Source organism: Crocodylus porosus, unplaced genomic scaffold (genome assembly GCF_001723895.1).
Source record: "Crocodylus porosus isolate Cpor-Errol unplaced genomic scaffold, CroPor_comp1, whole genome shotgun sequence".
Taxonomy (NCBI): Eukaryota; Metazoa; Chordata; order Crocodylia; family Crocodylidae; genus Crocodylus; species Crocodylus porosus.
Window position 1 is genome coordinate 58,965,739 of NW_017728931.1, and position 20,260 is coordinate 58,985,998.

At 44.2% G+C, this 20,260-nt stretch overlaps 1 protein-coding gene and 1 long non-coding RNA gene across 2 annotated transcripts in view; one reads left to right on the forward strand and one right to left on the reverse strand.

Annotated features, from left to right (window-relative positions):
• LOC109316796 overlaps nt 1-4,976 on the reverse strand; it is an 18,272-nt gene extending 13,296 nt beyond the window's left edge. The window contains exon 1 of the long non-coding RNA XR_002102922.1: nt 4,794-4,976. This is a non-coding gene — a long non-coding RNA (uncharacterized LOC109316796). The remainder of the gene's footprint in view (nt 1-4,793) is intronic.
• ANO4 (anoctamin 4) overlaps nt 1-20,260 on the forward strand; it is a 207,776-nt gene that overhangs the window by 132,916 nt on the left and 54,600 nt on the right. Inside the window, exon 14 of the mRNA XM_019545137.1 lies at nt 16,198-16,280. Coding sequence (XP_019400682.1) covers nt 16,198-16,280 — 83 coding nt within the window. The remainder of the gene's footprint in view (nt 1-16,197; nt 16,281-20,260) is intronic.

Consider the following 20,260-nt stretch of genomic DNA (forward strand, 5'->3'; position numbering starts at 1 on the left):
AGCGGCGCGAGCAAGGCCCCAGTGCGGGCGGAGAGCGCGAGAGGCGCGAGCAAGGCCCCAGTGTAGGTGGAGAGCGCGAGGGGCATGCATATCAGAGCAGGCCCCGGGAGGGGGCGTGCATATCGGAGCAGGCCCCAGTGTGGCAACAAGGCTGCGAGAGAAGCGAGGGAGCACCTGTGAGGGTTCTGGCGGGCAATTGGCCAGAGCCCCAGTACAACAAGGCAGGCACCGTGCCAAGGAGGGCAGGAAGGCAGCCTCCCATTAATAAATATTTACCAACAAGAAGTGGCGGGCGAGACGGAGGGTGCATTCAAGACCCAGGCTTGGCATGGTAGGTAGGGACGCTAAGGTGAGTTCACGGCACCCCTAGGCCCCCCTGCCACATGGAGGTATCAGTATTATATTTGTGACCTGGCTTATCTCTAAGTTTTAAATCAATGGTCAGTCTGTGACAGGCCCAGCTATAATAACACTTGCAGCATGAGCTTCTTTGCAGTAAATTGGAGGGCAGGGGGAAAGCAGCAGCAGCTTGATCTTAGACGTCTTTGCCTTCGGCATCTAATAGCAGCTTAGTGGATGATAAATTATATGTGAAGTGTTCAGTAACTTTCTTAGATTATAACATATAAAGGACAGAAACTGCTTTTTAAAAAGCAGGCACAGAAGCAGTTAGAATAGTGTTGGCCCATGCCTTGAACTTAGTCCATATCTGGGGCTTTGCAAAGCTGTTTCTGTTAGCAAAAAGAATTGGTGATAAAAGGTAGAAATATGGTTGGCATGATCTTGTGTATTTACACAAAAGGACATCTACACATGACGCTATGTCGCCATAACAACATGCTACAGTGACATAACGTCCACGGTCGTGGACCACATGCACCAGCAAATAGTTTGCTATAGCAATGTACTCCCCCAGTATAGTGTGCCACTACCACAAAGTAGCTCCTAAAAATAACCATGTGGCATGCATATGGCACAGTAACAATGATAGTGACATGTGTAGACGTGCTTAGTGAGTTTTCCCAGTATGCAGTGGAAACAAACAGCAGCAGGCAGTTTCCTTGCATAGAAATTCCCAAATCCGCCTTGATAGCAGTGATTTCTGTTCCTGGGAAGTCCTGTCCCTCTGTTTCCTCCCAAAGTTACATGTAAAAATCATTCTGGGTATTCACTTCCAGTATATAAGACCTGCAACAAATAGCCTAGCCCCAACAGGCAAATCTAGATGGGACAATTCAGTGCTATACAGATACCAAGCTAGCTTACATGGCCACATTAACTCATTAGAAGGTATTTCTGTCTGGCACTTGATTGTGCCATGTGGACATACTTAGGCTACAAACAGATGTCACATTTATTCTAGGATAAATCATTTTATCCTGGAAAAAAGTGTGACTGTTAAGACATCCATGTCCATTTCCCCAAGATAAACCCTAAAAAGATTCACAAGACAAGAAGTACTAACAGTTTATCCTGGCACACTGCAAAGTGCATATGAAGAGTTATCCCAAGATTGAATCAATGGCAGAAAAGTGGCAGCGCTTGGCAAGCACAACTTGTCCAGGGACAAATGCAACACCTGTTCCTAGCCTTCGGCTAGGGACAAATATTCAAAAAGCCTGAGCCTGAATTGATTCAATCTTTACAGGTTAGTTTAACCTGACTAGGCTGAACTGGTTTGAAACCAGACAGACATTCTCTCTGAACTGAGGAAATTCAGGCACATGGCCGCTCTGGCTCAGCCTAGAAGCCAGCGGGTGTTAGAGCAGCCCTCCCTTCCCTTCTGCAGGGAGCTGAGTTGACTGAGGTGTGGCCAGGCCCCAGCAGGACTCTCTCATTTGGGAGGTCTGCCTGCCTGGTCCCAGCGGGCTTTTCCCTGCTGACTGCTCAAGGGGTAGAAGTGTTGCCAACCCCCAGCCATGGGCTAGTACTCTGAGGCAAGTGGGGGAGGTGCAGTGCATGCATCTGTTGATGATACGGAGCTTTTCACTCTCCTGGCTTGCTTAATCATACTGTCTGCAGCAAACTGACAGGCAAACAAGTCATCTGAGGGATAATAGTGATAAGTCTTTATCATGTGATTTAGTAAAACAATGGCCTTGCTCCATTACTTCAAACTTCTTAAACAGCTTACTGGCTGACCTGTTGATTAGCTCCAAACAGCCCTAAGCAGTCACTGTTTTGTGTACCTGCCCCAGTGAAATTGGAGAGAGACACATACACAGACGCATCTCAGCATTAGCTAGCACAGCATTTCCCAACCTTTTTCATCCCACATGGCCTCTCCCATCCCACAGCACATTGGCCAAACGCAGAGCAGGAGTGGGTGGTGCCATGTGGCTGAATATGGGGTGGTGGTGGCAGTGCGGGGCAGTGGTGGTAGCACTGGCTGGAGCCACACCCCACCAGGAGCCACTTCCCCCGAAGATCCCATGACACACCTGGTAATGTCTGATGGCACACCGGTTGGGAAATGCTGGGCTAGCATACCACATGCCTCGGGTCTGTGGGGCTGGGGTCCCTGCTGTGAGAGATGGGAGGGAGGGATGGGTGGATTTCCTGCTTGAGCAGTAGGTGTGGTGGGAAGGAAGGAGGAAGCCAAGCATACCCTGCTGTGTCTGCAGTCTCTGCTGGAGCCTTACACAGCATTAGCTAGCATACCATGTATTGGCTATGTTCCATGCTGTGGCAGAGAGGAGGAAGGGATCTGTGCTTTAGTAGCCAATGGTGAGGGGGTGGGGAGAGTGGGGCACGGGGAAGCCAGCATACACTGCTGTGCCTGCAAGTCTCTGCTGGAGCTCTGGCGAGGGAGCAGAAGGGAGGGGCTAGCCATGCTGTGGAGCACAGAGTTCTGCCCAGCTCAGACAGCATGCCAGGATGTTGGGGGACTCTAATTAAACTTAAACCAGCAAGGGGTGTGGAACAGACATTGCATAAACCGGTCTGACCCAAATCCGTTAAGTCTGATACTACATTCAACCAGGTTTATCTCAAACCAGTTTCAGCCAATTTCAAACTGATTTATGTGTACTGAACATCTGTTCTGTTACAGGTTTAAACCAGTTTCAGATCACTTAAACCAGTTTATGTGTAATGTGTGTCCCTAGCCTTGGTGTTTGCAGCCAGGAACCCATTCCATTTCACATGACTTATCTTTAACTGACCATGCAGCCTCATCCCTCCATAACCCCTAACTGTTTTGATTGTGAATGGGATTTAATTGATCTTTCTGGTGAACCTATAAGAGAGTCTAATATACCCATGAGGTCTGTGGCTGTCTTTGGATCCAGAAATCTTCTAATGGCAACCATAAATATAAAGCTGCAATGTAAACTTGTGATGTCATGTTGCATCTTTAATTAAGAATCACTGTACTTGAAATCTTTCAGAAAGGAATCAGATGTTTTGCACCAGCTAACTCAGCAGTCATGTTCCTGAATTCAGTAGTACAAATGTAAAGGGTTATCAATGATCCTTTTGTGTAACATCATGGGATATACAATCATAGGTTTAAAGAGATTAAAGTCAGAAAGGCCCATTAGATCTTCCAGTCTGACCTTGTGTACAAAACAGGGAATTATATTTAATCCACTTACACCAGTATTAAATAACTTGTTCTAAGGTTTTCAAAACTTTAAAAATTTATACAGCCAGCTTTAAAAAGGTAAAAAAAAGATAACACATGGAACTCAAAATTGCTACTAAAGGCACCCCCCTGGGAAGGCATTTTTCAACCAGATATTTTCCATATATTTCCCTATTATTTTTTGTGAATCCTATAACAATCCTTTATGCGTGAAATTTCTATGGAAGTATTGTAAGTTTTTGCTATGGCCAGTTTCGTATTACTCAGCTTTTCTATTTGATAAACACTGAAAATGGATACTTTTCTGTGTCTGATAATGACATAAATAGAAGTAAATAAGACACTATGTCATCCATTGCAAAGCAAGCTGCTTACTGGAGCCTTTATGGAGTAACTAGTCAATCTGTTGTAAAAATTCCTTCAAGATCTGTCTACAAGATAAATTTCATTTTGTGCAGCAGCTGTCTCTGTCCAAAATAAAGTTTTAAAAAGTGAAAATCATTCTAATGGGAACAGGAAACTGGTCTGATTTCATAACTATTTAGCATTCAAGGCTTAACTCCTTACTCAGGCTAAAGGCTAAAAGATATCAATGGGAGGTTTACTAGAGTCAGGATAGAAAGGTAAGCCTCTTGGCAATAACAACCAAACGTAAATCCTGAAGGATTCTGTTTCACTTTTTGTAATCTTCATTCCTGTTCCATCTGGCTAAATGCTTCTTCATTTGTGGATATGCTTTATGCTGCATCACGCAGAGTAACTGAGGGCAGTATTTATGCCAAGAGTTTACTCTGTTTACCATCACAAAAATACAGAAGCCTCCGAATCCATTTAATTCAGTGATATATTAGAAGACCAAAATAAGCTATCGATTTACATGATCTTGGACAATGGATTCTACATGCCTTATATATTGGATGACTCTACTGGTTTGAGGTATGCAGGTGTGAAACTGAGCCACTGCCTGATTCAGAAAGACGTTTGGGCCATGCCTGTACATTGATTTATATTGGATGACTATCAAGGTACAGAATTGTGTGGAATGCTGTTGGCTGCCTTAAACATCTTAATCATGATGTTCAACCAGTTGGCAAGCGAGGGATGCTGCATATTTCTGAGAAAAGAAAGCAGTATGTAAAGCTTCTATCACCCTCACTTCATACATCTCCTTTTTGTTGAAAAGCCCACTTGTTTTGAAGGCTATGACTTAAATACAGGTACTACTCACTTAACATCATCCCAGTTAACGTCATTTTGTTATAACGTCACTGATCTATTAGAGCACATACTTGTTTAAAGTCGCACAATGTTCAGGTATAACATTGTTTGGCCGCCACCTGCTAGTAGGTAATTACTGTGATGTAACTGGATTCACTTATTAACATCATTTCACTTAGTCACATTTTTCAAGAATGTAACTACAATGTTAAGCAAGGAGTAGATGTAGAACCTTTACCTCACTGAATTAGGTATTTTTAAAAAGTACAAAAAAAAGCCCAACAAATGGTAAAAAGTGGTGTTCTTTTTTCCATTTTTCAAACGCATCACATGGGATGATGATTAATTTTACGAGTCTTCACCAAAGGCAGTTGTATGTGTTCTGAGATTTGCCCTTGCCAATTGCTGCATTTTCTTGCTTGCGTGATTTACAAATCAACAGTTCAAGGACAACCCCACATCAAACACTTGCAAAGAACACTTTTCCATTATAGAAGTGATTTGCTTTTTTTGAGCATTTTGTTCAGTCTAAACTTTTAGGTAACAGTGGAATGAGCTTAGAAATGAGTAGCAACTGTATATGATAAACCCCCTCAGCATCAGTCCTACTTTTGTGTGGTGTACTGCAAGGATGTTGCTAAGCATATGTGATGACACATCACAACATGAAGATTTTTTTTTAAATGATTGTCAGGACAGTTTTTGGTTTTTGACCTTCATTTAGCCTTTTCTTTGAATGCAACTGATTTTCTATAACTGACATATTGGGCATAATGGCACATCTGTATTAGGAAATTAGGGGTAGATTACAAGCAAGGATTGCCAAGAACTCAGTCAATATGTACAGGGGTGTACTTGGTAGCCGTGTTGGTCTGAGACAAAAAGACTAAAACTCTTTTTGTTCCAAACTGGTTCCAAAATAATACCTTTTATTAGACCAACTGGAAAATGGCAAGAAAATTATCCTTTTCTGCAAGTTTCAGGATCAAAGTCCCTTCGTCATGCTCTGGTAAAAGTGTAGATGATACAAGATGGTAAAAGCCCTAGATGGGGACTTTGAAGGATGACCACTTGCTGCCTGAGAAATTCAATCTGCTCCTGCTCCAGGGCCAGGAGCTCATCCCAGAACTCCCACTCCACCCTGTCCTGTGCATCCTCCCGGGCAGTCCCCCCAGGTGATGTCCTCCTCCCTGCAGGCCTGTGCTCACACCTTCCTCTCCTCCACCACCAGCCACTGAAGTGGGAGGGTCCAATCCAGGGTGGGCTGCTGACACAGCCAGTGCATCCGTAGGGCTCCAGCACTGAATGGCAGCAACCCTGAGTTGGCATCCCTGCTGGCTGCTATGGCATCTTTCCCATGTCCAGATATTGGCCTTGCAGAGGCAAGAGACAGAAGGCTTTTGTGAGAGCTTGCAACATTTCAGAGATAAGATGCTCTGCACCAGGGGCCATGCTCTGCCTGGCCTCAGATTAGAGGTTGGCTATGCATGGGTCCCCTGGGACCATAGGAAGTTGGGTTCCAGGCAGCTTCCAGATGAGCCCTTCATCCCTTTGCACTTCCCTGGGACTAGCGGGCTGCTGGGTGCTGGCTGCAGGCAGCCTGCCTCCCCTACCCCCTTCCCAGAGTCGGACAGGCCAGACTTCTGACAGAACCTGCTGCCACAGCTCCAGACCCTGCTTTCCCCCCTCCTCCTGCAAACCAACTGTTCTCCTGCCAAGCCCACAGCACCAAGGCTCAGGGTTTCCAGAGCTCCCAGACAACTGGGTTAAGGGGCTGGCCATGCCCTACCCTCCCTGCTGAGGGCCTCTCTGGGGAGGTACCCCAGGGCCAGCCCCACCCTGTACCTCCACTGTGACCTGAGCATGCCCCTGCTGCACATGACCCAGCCAGTGAGCGATGAGCTATTTGTGCAGGATGAGGGGTGCCCAAATCACTATGCGCTGATGATGATGATGATGATTTGTGGATTGGCTGAAGGCTCGTACTCAGAGTGTGGTGGTGGACGGATCGTATTCGGCCTGGGGAGAAGTGGGCAGCGGAGTCCCCCAGGGCTTGGTCCTTGGGCCTGTGCTGTTCAATTTCTTCATCAGCGATTTGGACAACAGGGTGAAAAACAACCTGTTTAAATTCGCTGATGATACCAAAATTTGGGGTGAGGTGAGCACACTAGTAGGGAGGGAAAGACTGCAGCAAGACTTGGATAGGTTACAGGGTGGGCTAACAAAAACAGGATGCGCTTCAATATTGACAAGTGCAGGGTGCTGCACTTGGACAGCAGTAACCAGCAGCACACTTATAAGATGGGAAACTCCCTTCTTGAGAGCATGGAGGCAGAAAGGGATCTTGGAGTCATTATTGACTCCAAGATGAACATGAGCCAACAATGCGAGGTCACAGTTGGCAGGGCTAACCAGACCTTGTTGTACATCCACAGGTGCATCTCAAGTAGGGCCAAGGAGGTGATCCTCCCCCTCTATGCAACATTGGTCAGGCCACAGCTGGAGTACTGTGTCCAGTTCTGTGCACCCCACTTCAGGAGGGATGTGGACAACATTGAGAGGGTCCAGAGGAGGGCCACCCGCATGATCCGGAGACAACAGGGCAGACCCTAAAATGAGACTGCGGGACCTGAACCTGTTCAGCCTTCACAAGAGAAGGCTGAGGGGGGACCTGGTGACCATCTATAAACTCACTAGTGGGGACCAGAAGGGTTTGGGAGAGACCTTGTTTCCCCTAGCGCCCCCTGGCATAACAAGGAATAACGGCCACAAGTTGTTGGAGAGTAGGTTTAGATTAGACATCCGTAAAAACTACTTCACAGTCAGGGCAGCTAGGATCCAGAACCAACTTCCAAGGGAAGTGGTGCTGGCTCCTGCCCTGGGGGTCTTTAAGAGGAGGCTTGATGCCTACCTAGCTGGGATCATTTGAACCCACTTTTTTCTCCTGCCCAGGCAGGGTGTCGGACTTGAAGTTCTACAAGGTCCCTTCCAACCCTACTTTTATGATTCTATGATTCTATGATCCTCCTGGTGCCCTGGGCACACCTGCACTCCTGGTTTGGGACCCTGAGCTACAGCAGTGTGGGGAGCAAGCCCAGTCTGCCCCCATTAGCAGTGGAAAGCTGGGGCTAACCGAGCTCAGCCACCCCAAATGGGAGGCAGCAGGTAAGACCACAAAGCAGCCTGGCTGTGGATTCCAAGCAGCTGCAGCAGGGGTGGGGAGGGGCATGCACACAGCCAGGATCACAGCCTGGCGTGTAGATCACTGGCTGCCCAACATGGCAGGCAAGTATCAGTTGATTCTGTGAAGGGGAAGGAGCTGAGGGATGGAGGGCAGATCGAAGCCCCCGTGGTGAGGAAGGAAGTGGGGCAGAGGCAGGGACTGGGGTGAACAGAGCCCCAACTGGGTCAGGTCATGGGACAATCAGAGCCTGGGCGGCTTATTCAGGGGTGCAAGGGGGCTTCCAGCACTGTGCACACCCCAGCAGAGACCCAGGGAGCACATGCTACCCCCAATCTATGCGTGGGACAGAGTTGGCTGCCACTGCGCACTAGGCTCTGTGCCTCATGGCACCTGCCCTGGGTGTGGTATGACGCCATGTGCCTGCTGCCACTGGGCTGCACCGCAACCCCTGCTCACCCAGCAGTGGGATGCACATGGCATCGCATGGTTCCCCAGACAGTGGCAGTGGGACACAGAGCCCAGTATGCAGTGGCAGCCACATCCACCCTACACAGATTGGAGGGTACGTGCCCCCCAGGCCTCTGCCAGGGTTTACACAGTGGCAGGAGTCCCCCCGTGCCCCTGGATTACTTTTTTTCTGATGAAGGGAATAAGTGTTTGAGTTGCATGTGGAGAACATTTTTTTCTGCTCTTTGCTTAAATTAAATTCCTTTGCGAAGTGGGGCAGACCTAACTACATTGCTGGGCGCAGCTGAATTTTTGCTTCCACAGTGTGCAATGTTGGTGTTCAGTTCAGTTTTGCATTTTGAGGTATCTGTGTTGATAGATGTATAAATATTTAGTGTAAATATTTTTTTCAATTTTTTCTGTACAATTCCAGAGTTTATATCTGGATCTGTTTTGTCCCAGATCTAATCTACATAGAATTGGAAATAATCTCCACTGGAGGGGATGGGGAAGAGATTACAATACACTTAGTCACATAGCTTTACTGACCTTTTTAACATGAACATAAGGATTAGTGTATTACTTCAGGATAGGTGGATGTCTGAACAATTTTGTTTCTGTAGTTGCAACCTTCATTTAAAGTATCTTTGTCCCCAAAATCAACAGGATGCATTGCCCTTCAGTCTGTAACAAGGCCCATATATTTACTTAGGCCTTTGGAGGGGAGCTAGACTCACAGGGGCTGGCACTTAGAGATAAGGTGTGGCTTAGACTGTATTTCTGGTTGGTTATTATCTTGGCAGGAGCTGAAGAGAAGCTGCTGTTTTTATCTTTTTACATGGATGTGTTTTTAACTTTCAGGAAATGCATCTAGAGCCTGGAATAGCCACTTTATTTCTATATAAATCTTAAGAAATAAAATATTTATCCTGGTTGATTACTGTGGTGGCCAGGACAGAACTATAACTATTTCCTCAGTGCCATTAATTTTAGCAGCATCAGCCAAGAATGTTATAGGACTCTGGAGAACAGTATCTATCTTACTTTCTTCAATAAGGTTCTTCTCACCAGATGCAGGCTAGGATTTCCAAAGGTGACTAAAGGATTTGGTCACATAACTCTTTGATGTCTTTGAAATACCTGCTTCAAAGCTTTCACATTTCAGATAATGGTTTTGTTATCCCATCTATTAAGTCAATAATTGATTAGCAAGCTATACCTGGTTTGCAAAAGTCATTTCTGAACTTGTGGGTGTACAGACAGAGATGCAAAATTGGGTTATGAATAGCATAAATATCTCCAAAGATTTCTGAGCCATTTCATATGTAGTTTTTAGTGTCTAGGAGGGCTTATGGCTGTAAAGTGTCAGCAGAGCACATGCCCCTATGACACAGTTGTTACTGCACCATCATTTAGTACTTCTGGAAGTACTAAATGATGGCACAGTAACAGCCTGTACTGTGCCATGCCAGCGGCGCATGGTTATTTTTAGCCACTACATCGCCATAGCAACACGCTATACTGAGGGAGCACATTGCTACAGCAACATAGCTGCAGCGTCACGGTTTGTGCCTACCGATGTTACATCACCCTAACACAGGGGCGGGCAATTATTTCAGGCAGAGGGCCACTTACTGAGTTTTGGCAAGCCATCGAGGGCCACATGATGGATGGGCAGCCAGGGGCAGAAAAATATTAATTTTTCTAAATTTTTTAGGGGTCCCACGGGCCAGATAGAATGGCTTGGTGGGCTGCATCTGGCCTGCTGGCCACATTTTGCCCACCCCTGCCGTAATACATAGCATCACATGTAAACACACCCAGTTAGTAGTAGAGTAATATTATCAAAGGCAGAGAAAGTGCTTTCTAGAGAGTAGATTCTTATACAGTTTTTACCAAATCTCAGGATAAGGACAAATCATTTGTTTGCTTTTGTTTCCAAACAACTTTGGACTGAATTTTTTTTCTGTGTCAGGGCATGCACTGTTCCCACTGACTTCAGCTGGAGTTGTGAATGCTTACTGCTTGTGAAATTCAAGGCCTCCTTTTTCAGTTTCTGCTTTTGACAAAGAGACCTAAATTTTGACTGTTTCCGAAAGATGTACGGTGCTTGGTGAAAACGTGGCTACAGCTTCAATGAAAGAATGTCATCTGTTTCCTATTGTTGACATCCATTCTTACCAAGAACTTGTTCAGCCTCCACAAGAGAAGGCTGAGGGGGGATCTAGTGGCCTGTTACAAACTAGTCAGGGGGGATCAGCAGGCACTGGGAAAGTCCCTGTTCCCCCGAGCACTACCAGGAGTGACTAGAAATAACGGTCACAAGCTGGCAGAGGGTAGATTCAAGCTAGATATCAGGAGGCGCTACTTCAGTGTCAGAGCGGCTAGGATCTGGAACCAACTTCCAAGAGAAGTGGTGCTGGCTTCTACCCTGGGGGTCTTTAAGAGGAGACTTGATGTACCAAAAAATGTATCAGATGTTAGTTAGGGTTATGACTGAATTATGAAAAATCTCTCTTGCTTCACACATGTTCATGCATCCATACACATACACAAAGACTCAATGCTCAGACAATAGATGGGCTTTGTGGTGGGCCAGTAGGGGGCGCTCCTGCTTTGAGCCACCCACCTCCCTGTGCCCGACCAGGCTCCGAGTGCCTCCCTAGGGGTGCCTCATGTCCAGCTGTCCCCCTTCCTGGAGCACACTCGCTAGCCTGGGGGTAAAGTAAGCTGCCACCACCCCGAGAAGGGACTGTCTCGGCCCTGTGTCCTCAGGGAAAGACAGGCCTAATAGTCCTATGGGTACTCGACCCAGTATAGGTGCTTGGGGCACTTCCCCAAGTTGGGGGCCAAAAAGGAAAGTCTCCCTTAGTCCACAGACCTAAGGGGCCTCTTAGGCATAATTTAGACCCACCCCTCAATAAGTCTCCTACACCGGTCACAAAGGAGAACTTTATTGATTACAGAGGGTAGGGTGAAAATAGGGTACAAGATAGAGCAATATCATAGAAATCCCATAGAGCACAACAGTCTGACTGAGGTAGCCTTTTGACAACGCATCTGAGTTACTGCCAGCTAGATATCTAATCAGATCTCAAGTAGCCTACTCACAAGTATCATCCAGAGGCTGGTGGAGATTCCCTCTGGAGGCAGGCTGTTCCTAGCTTGTGAGTTTTGGGTGAGACACCCAGTTTCAGATGGTAAAGCTCCTCTCTAAGTCTGAGTCCCCTGCATAGCTGCTGCCCCCTCCTCCCGGGCAGTCTTAACTTATATAGCCCCTGTGACCTCATTTCCCTGGTCCAATGGAGGCCAGCACCTGTTGGCTGTCAGCCAACCAGTTTGAAATACATCACTAGTTGCCAGGCAGACTCTAGCCCACCAGGTAGAAGCCCCTCACCCAGGTAGCTGATACCAGCCACGTAGGCAGAGGGAGCAGGTTTCCCCCCTCCCTCAGGAATGTAGCCAGCTCAGGTTACCTAAAGAGATAGGGTAAAGGTGTGTCTCCTCTGCTGGGCCCATCCTAATCAAATTGTCACAGCACAGAGATTTTGGGGATAAACAAAGGTGGCTTCCTGCCACAGGCTCATCATATAAACTGATGAAAGCACATTTATTTAAAAAAGATATCCTGGATAATTAATCAGTCAGTTAAGCTACAAGTACATTCTTTTAAGGTCAAGTAGCAAAGTGTTTGATTATTTAGACAAAGCACTGGAAACAAATATTACAAAAGTTTTGTTGTCTAGCACTGTTTGTAAACATATGTTGTTTGAATACAAGTGTATTCCTTCAACAGTGAGCGATTAACCTGTTCCAGCTGTTATTACTGCTTTGCTAGAGAAACAACCAAATTACTTTAGCTTATGTGCCTGTTCCTTCCATTCCCCATATTTCCTTAAGAGGACATTAAAAATGTCCTCACTATAATTCCTTTTTGCCTCCCAGCAGGCATGTTTTCAGTGATAAAAGAATTATCATGGAGCAGACAGAGTTTAAGAAAATATAACCTTGCTGAGGTATTTAACTCTTTTCTTTTTCAAGCCACAGGGCTTCTTTCATTTGCTCTCAAAAAAGATGGAATTTAGGGAGGTTCTTTGACGTAATCGTGAATACCTGCATTCAAGAAGGAAGAAGATGTTCAGTGATACTCAGAAATAGTTGAGAGAGAAGAGAATCCCTGGTCAGAGATAAGGAGTAAGTAAGTCATTAACCAGAAGAGGCAAAGCAGTTGGATTGAATGTAGCAAAAAAAGGTGATGTTGAGAGATGAGTGCAGAAATGGATGTTGGTAGGAGGCTGAGAGGGGAATAAACAAATAGTGTAGTAAAATTAGAGGTTGAGAGGGGAATAAACAACAGTGTAGTAAAATTATAGCAACATGTGCCTGGAAGATAACACGTTACATTCAGAACTTCAAGAAAAAGTCTTGAAGAGCTGTCATGGATACACCCTGGATGTGAAGCATCAGGTTTCAGCAGCCAAAGATCAACCATACCAGAAGTCCAGAAGCCAAAGCCAATGGTCTCACTACCAGGTGTCAGTCTGACTCTGAAATACTAGATTGGGGGTCAAGATGGGCCCATAGTCAAGGACAGAACAAAGGTCAGGAGCCAGGGAGTCAAAAGCATACAAAGCGATAGGCAAGAACAAGGTACGAGGCTCCAAGGCAGGGGTGAGGCAAGAACTAGGCACACAGGTCAATGACTAGAGACAGATGGGAGCCAGGGCAGGATGGGCTGAGAAAGAGGTGAGACTAGAACAAGGCAGGAGGGTCCCAAATAATAAGGCTACAAACACTGTTGCTGGGACAAGGCCTCAGGGGAAGTAGAATGTTTTTTATAGCTCTCCCATGAAGGACTTGTGGCTTTCATTGGCTTCCCTGGGTCACATGGTCTCCCCTTGGGAACTTCACAGGAGGTCCCAGGCTGGGTTGGGTGTAGTTCCTAGCTAGCTGCTTAGTGGTGCTGCAACCCAGGCTACTGCCCACAAGCCTGGAAAGACCTAGGTTTGAGCCCCAGAGTTCCTGACAAGAACAGTAAACATGGGATGAATCTATCCTAAAAGAAGTGTTTCTTAGAAAGAACTACTGGGTTCAGAGGATTCTCTGTGCTTGAACAAAGGACGTACTCATGGTTGTTTTCACCCTTGCAAAGCTTTATTGAAGGATACTCTCAGAGACAGGAGATAGAACAGAGCAGAGAGGACGGTCACCTCACATCGGCCTTAGGCAGCAGCCGCTACCCCGCATAGTTCCTCTGGCCCTGGAGTGTCCCGATCCCGGGGATGCGATAGCGCGCAAGTCGGAACTCTTGCCAGAGCTGAAGAACCCGTAGTAACTTAAGAATATACAGCTTATATAGTCTGAAGTAAACAACATTATCTCGAGCTAAGGATTTGGTTATCTCAAGCTAAGAAAATGGGGATGAGTCATGATCCAACGCACCTGGTGTTTACCACATTCCACTGTCTTACAGCATTCTACTATCTAGGTTCATGGTTTGGTCACGCTCACAAAGCGGGAGGCTAAGTGCCGCTACACCAGCCTACTATAGAATTAGCATGCAAAACTCTTGCTGTTAACACAGCATGCAAAACTCTTGCTCCTAACAAAGCTCTTACTATTACAAAGTGTTTCAAGTACAACAAAATTAAGCTGTCACCTTCAGAAGAGAATGTGGGGTAGTAGCAATAATTAGGGCCCATCTACATATACAGGTAAAGGCATGATGGGATCTAGTGAACCATCCACACAATTGCACCTCCTGCTATGCTACACGTGCATGGCAGGAGGTGTGATTGTGGGATTGTGAATCAGATCTCATCATGCCTTATTGCATGTGCAGGGGGTACCTGATCCCAGGTTCCCCTGCACTAGCAAGAAGCAAGCTCCCATGCTGGGAGCCTCCTCAGCTGACAGGGCTCCCAGCCATGGGGGCACCCCATGCAGTGCCACAGCTGAGAGACTGCAGTCAGCTGGGAGTTCCCCGGATTAGGGATACACGTGCCCCCCCACCCAGCTGGGAGCTCCGATCAGCTGACTGAACTCCCAGCCCCAGGGGCCCTGGGCCAGATGGTCAGTTAATGTTCTGGTAGGAAGCTACTACAAAATTGTTACACATATTTTGTGGAATAACTTCATAATTAGTTCCTCTTTTCAACACACCATTAATTGACTGAACATATGGCTAGGTGACCATTAAGCATGACTGGTTATCACACCTTAAGTGTAATATGTAGATTGGGTCTTAGTCTAATAACAAAAAAAGAGGTCTCTAAATTTGTTTTTAGCAGCTCTCAGAAGTATAAAAATATGGGAAATCAACCAGAGATAAGCTATCAACAATGTATGCTGCAGTATTCTAAGATCAGCATTTGTCTGGGATAGGTTAGACAGAAATGGTCCTGCCTGGAGCAGGCATTTGAATTGGATGATCTCTTGAGATCCCTTGTCATTATTATTCTATGATTTTATTAATATCCAGTGACAGAAGGGATGGGCCACTGTCCTCAATGGAAAAAAAATAAGTGTAATACAATTGGAAAAGGGTCTACAACAGGGGGATCCCACTGTACTGGTGACTGCTGAATAAATTAAAAATAGCATCAAAAAGAAACTTCAAAAGAAAAGGGTAGATTTAATATAGCCACAAATACCCTTTTTCCAAACATACTTGAATAATAAGAGAAGCAAATTATTTTATTCCTGATAGATGAAAATTTCAAAAGCTTGGACTTGAAAAATCTCACAAGGTTCTTAAATAGTCTGCATCCATGGAGTAGAAATATTGTGATGAGAATCACTCTGGTATTTTGCCACTTTCCCTGAAAAGTGGGGAACTGGGGGTGGGGAACAGTGTGTGAGGGGGGTGGGAATCAAAGACAAGTTAATAGTGGCTGAAAGATCTTGCTGTCTGGCTGGTTTGTTTTCTGATCTGTATTAAATGAATTGGTGCACTGAATCCAGTTACTAGGTAATGAATAGCTCCATCACAGAAAAGACTATAAAACTGGCCTTGTTGATAATCTCAGAAGGCAAGCCAAGGGTGCCTTCTTGCCCATGAATATGTGTTCTCTAAGATATGACTTAGAGAAAAAAGATATCCATTACCAGTTTTAGTTACCAGGACATCAAGATCTGTCCTGGTATCTTCAACTGAGTGCTTTTTGATCCTTTCTACAATATAAAATACTGTGGCAAGCACAGTCACTTTTATGTTCTCTATAAATTCAGACTGTTCTTCATGTTCAACTGTGCTTCACGTGGAAAAAATAAACTCTGATATATGCAGGGTGTGTGTGTGTGTGTGTAAATTGCTCTGTATTGAATTAAATGTGTACTGGAATGTGTAGATTTTGGCTTCCCCAGAATTCAGATTCCCTGTGTATTTTTAAATAGTTGTCTGATAAGAAAATGTACCTGATTTATCTACACTGTCCCCAAAAAAACCCTTTTCCTTTGTCATTAGTCTGTTTAGTTTAGCTATGATGATTCACTGGAATCATTTCATTCTGCTCAATCCTTCACTTACTTGGCTGAACATTAAACATTTTCATTTAGCACTAAATTAAATCTCTAAAGCTTCAATCATGCTTGATACATGATAGAAAGTAATACCTTTTGAAGATAGCCTTGATCATTGGAAAGATTTGTATTTCAACAAAACCTATTTATGCAAAGAAATGAAAATAGGAATTGATAGTAGTTAACACATTATCATCAAGTGAAAGTGATGTTATATTTCCTTTTTTTCTTTTTGCTCTAGCAACTGTTTTCCTGGAGTTTTGGAAAAGACGACGAGCAGTGATTGCTTATGATTGGGATTTGATAGACTGGGAAGAAGAAGAGGTCTGTATAAATAATCTACTTCTTTTATATTGTATACAAAAGAGTCTGGTTAAAACTCAACAAGGTATTTTTCCTTTAGCTTTATTACAAACTTTTTGCTCACAATACTTAGAACCTAGAAGGGGAATCTTCCATCTATCCTCATACAAGGATGAGCATTTTCTCCCTGATTGCTTTATCCAGAACTGTGAAGAAACTCCTTTCCCACCCCCAGCCCCCAACTGCCTGCTGCTCCCAGGCCAAATTGTGCTCTTATTCTATACCAATATAAATCCAAAATAGCTTCAGTAAAGTCAGTGGGAACAATCTGGGTTTGTGCCAGTAAAAATATGAACAGAATCTGGCTTCCGTTGTGGTAGAATTCAAAAATCATCACACCAAAAAGACTCTCAGTATGATTTTTTTTAAGTAAACCAAAAAAATACAGCAGAAAATTTGACCTTCCTGCCATTCCTTGCTTGAATAACTGGACATCAGACATGAGCATAAAGTTTGGTAAATAATAAAATGTTAGATTTGCTTTGGATAGTCACTAAGAATACTGATAAGGAACTTTGAAATGTTCCTATCAACTTCTCATTGTCCCAAATGGTCATTATTGTCAAATCGTAGTAGGTCTACCCAGCACTCTGCAGATTATGAAAGAGGATTATAATTATAGGTAAAAGAGGTTTGAATTCAAAGGGCTGAATTCACCCTAATGAAAGACAATACAGGTGGGTAGGAAGCTAGGATGTGCAAAGTAGCCACAGTCAGCACAGAAAGGAGTAGCACATGGAGGACTCAGGCAGCAATGGAAATAAGAGGCTTGGTAGAGGAAGGCCAAGATTCTGAGAACCTGCAAGGCCCAAAGAAGGCTCTCAACAGTTGCAAGAGGACTATTCATAGGCAGTATTTTCTCATCTGTTATTCTGTTGCCTCTAGAAAAGAATACATACTTCTGGGCCTCTATAGATCTTCCCACCCAGGGCTCTAATGGGATAGCATTCATCCCTTTGGAAAGAGGCCATATAGCAGAGCACTCACTGATAGGATGGATAGTTTAAAATTTGTACAGAAAATAAGTGAAGAACTAAAACAAAGCAAATTACTGTTTTGGGTCAAGTGGAGAGTTTCTGTGAAGCCCTAGAGAGTAAAGAGGATGGTCATGGTCTGAAAATAGGCTTCTAAGTAGCTGTGGGAGCTTTACCAGCCATATGCAAGTGGTGTCAGACCAGTCCTAGGACTGCTTTGAAATGGTTATTAGTGTGTCTAGAGAATACCAACATTCTTCAAGTGCTGATTTGCAGTCCTGCGACTCCCTAAGTGCTGTGGTCACTTACTAATGGAGGGATATATATCCCACTGAGAGCATGCTGAAATGGAGCTGCTCAGACTTAAGATGTTAAATAAGGCTAAAATGTGATGGTTTTGTTTCCTAATGGTTAGAAGTCCCCAGTGATTAGTACCACAGAAAAACTGTGAGAGGACATTTTAATTTAGAGCTCAAGAACTTGAAGAACTAAAATCTTGATTTCCAGGTCAAGATTTAAGCCTTTTACTGGTGTGATTCCTTAGAACAAAAAGACACTAAAGGCATAACTCTCCCATCAGCTTTTTCTGCTGGGTGGTGCCATGCTGAAACTTGCCATGCTGCTTTAGTGCAGTACTGTGGGAGGGCTAATTGGCTGTTCTCTGCAGTTATTACTAGAGACCCGCTTAACTCATGGCAAGGCAAAACCATTTTTGTGCTTGCTCACGGCAAGAAGGGCCAATTTCATGGGCATTTCCCAGCAGTCTTGTCCCTCACTGCTAATTAGTGGAGAGGCCCCACTATCACTGCTGATTGGCAGAAAGGCCCTGCCATCATTGCAGATAATCAGTACTTCTCAAGCATATGAGAGTGGCTGGAGGGATTGTTACATTGTCTAAATTCATGGTAAGGATTAGGAGATTTTAAAACAGTTTATTATATGAATAATATGCTGTGGTTTGGGGGGTGGGGTTAGTTGATTTTGTGGGAAATCACAACCGATGGATTATTTCCCAGTGATTGTGGATACTGCCAGTTTTCGTGGTCTCCACAAAAACTGCAAAACCATGAATTAAGTAGGTTTCTAGTTATTACCCAGGTGCAGCAGTACCTCAAACCTACCTGCACTGTTCCCAGTTCAAGAGGTAGGAACAAAACAGTATGGCATTGCCTAGGTATAGACATGCTCTAAAAGGAATTCACAGGACACTTCAGTAATTGATGGTGCCTCTTAGTTGCCTTTGCAGGAATTCTGGTATCTCCACATTGGATATTTTGGAACTTTTTACACATGCAGTCCCTTCGTATTCTCCTCTGTGTGGAGCTAGACTTTACGCCTCATAGCAGGAAGTCTGTCAACTCAAATTCTTTGCAGTGGTTTTATTTAAAAATATAGTATTTATTGATGCAGATCTCCTCTTGTAGAGCATTTAGAATGATTATATTTACATTTTTATTAAATAATAACATTTTCCTACTCTTGTGATAACACCTTTTGATCAGACCTGAGAGCGGTAAGAGCACTCTGCCTCCTGTCTTCTCCTCCCTGTGTTCATGTCTACAAGTCACTAGAGACGGCTTTGGTTTCAGCTTTATTTCTGCTTTTGCAAGTGTCCTCTTGTGAAACCTGGAGAACAGAGTGCATGTTACAGCCCCCTTAGAACAATGTATGAGAGCAAAGTCTATGTATGAGAAAAATGTGCAGGTGCCTGACAGGCTGTCAAAAGCAAAAGTAAACACACTTCAAAGACAGCAGAAATGTATATTTCTTCAGTTCCTCTCATTATAAAGATTCCAGGGATCACTTATAACTAAAGCAAGTATATTTTCAGGTATAGGTGTGATTTTTCTCTCTAAGTTGACAATGTCCTATTTACCATATTGTTTTAACTGGACAACATTATGTGCTGTATTGCTTTAGCATGTTATTTCAGTCTGGTTCAGGGAAGGACTTAAGTAAGATTGTATGTGCCCCAATGATAGACTCCTTACCAGTGGAAAAGTGTATTTTATCCACCTTTAGGTTAGCTTACTTCCCTCTCAACCCCCACCACCACCTCTTCCCTCCACCTCTTCAGAAATCTTGTCAAAGGTCCTAATTCTGAAAAGAATCAATGCTCTTTCCCAATGGCACCGTGAGGGTTGGCAATTGGTCATTCTAACCCTACCAATGACTTATCCTAAAGCCAGAGAGAGGTAATTATCCATGTGTTAGGCTTGGCAGGGTGCAGAAAAGAACTGAGGTCATTCTCCCAGCTGTATCTCATGATTCTACACCATTTCTGCATACTGCTGCTGAAAACAGAAAAACCTGCAGAGCACACACTGTGTAAGTGAAAATAAGTCCAGCTGTGGCTCTTAAATCATTGTGTTTTAAAAAACCTGCTCAATGACCAGCCTTGAAAAATCCCCTTTCAATGACCAGCCTTTTGCAAAATCCCCTTTCCATGTCTGTTTGCATAGAACAGTGTTTTCATGGTGTCTCAAATCACTTGGACATTTGACTAATGAAGCCAAATTATGTGGTACAGAATGGGACCCTCATCCATTAGGATATGCTGTACACTTTTTATAAGGTTTAAAAATCAGGGTAATCTGTATTGTGAGTAATGAATTGGAATGGTTCATGCTGGATGGAAGGCAGGTATCCTGTTTCAGCTAGAATTCAAATGGCTCATCCTTTAGCCTCTGACCATGAAGCTTTTGCACATGTGTACATGCCTTTGAAGTCAAAAGGGATTTGGCCCTTATACAATTTATCTTGTGAACTAGACGTTGTTTATGCTATTTTTAATAAGTAGTACTAATTAAGCCTTCTCTATAACCTATTCAGTTATCAATGGACAAAATCAGTACAGCTGTTGGATTATCAATGTCACCAAAATCAATTAAAATCCCTAATTATAGTTTTAAATAGACATAATTTAATAATGGAAGTATTGTTTTTATTAGGATTAGATACAATGTC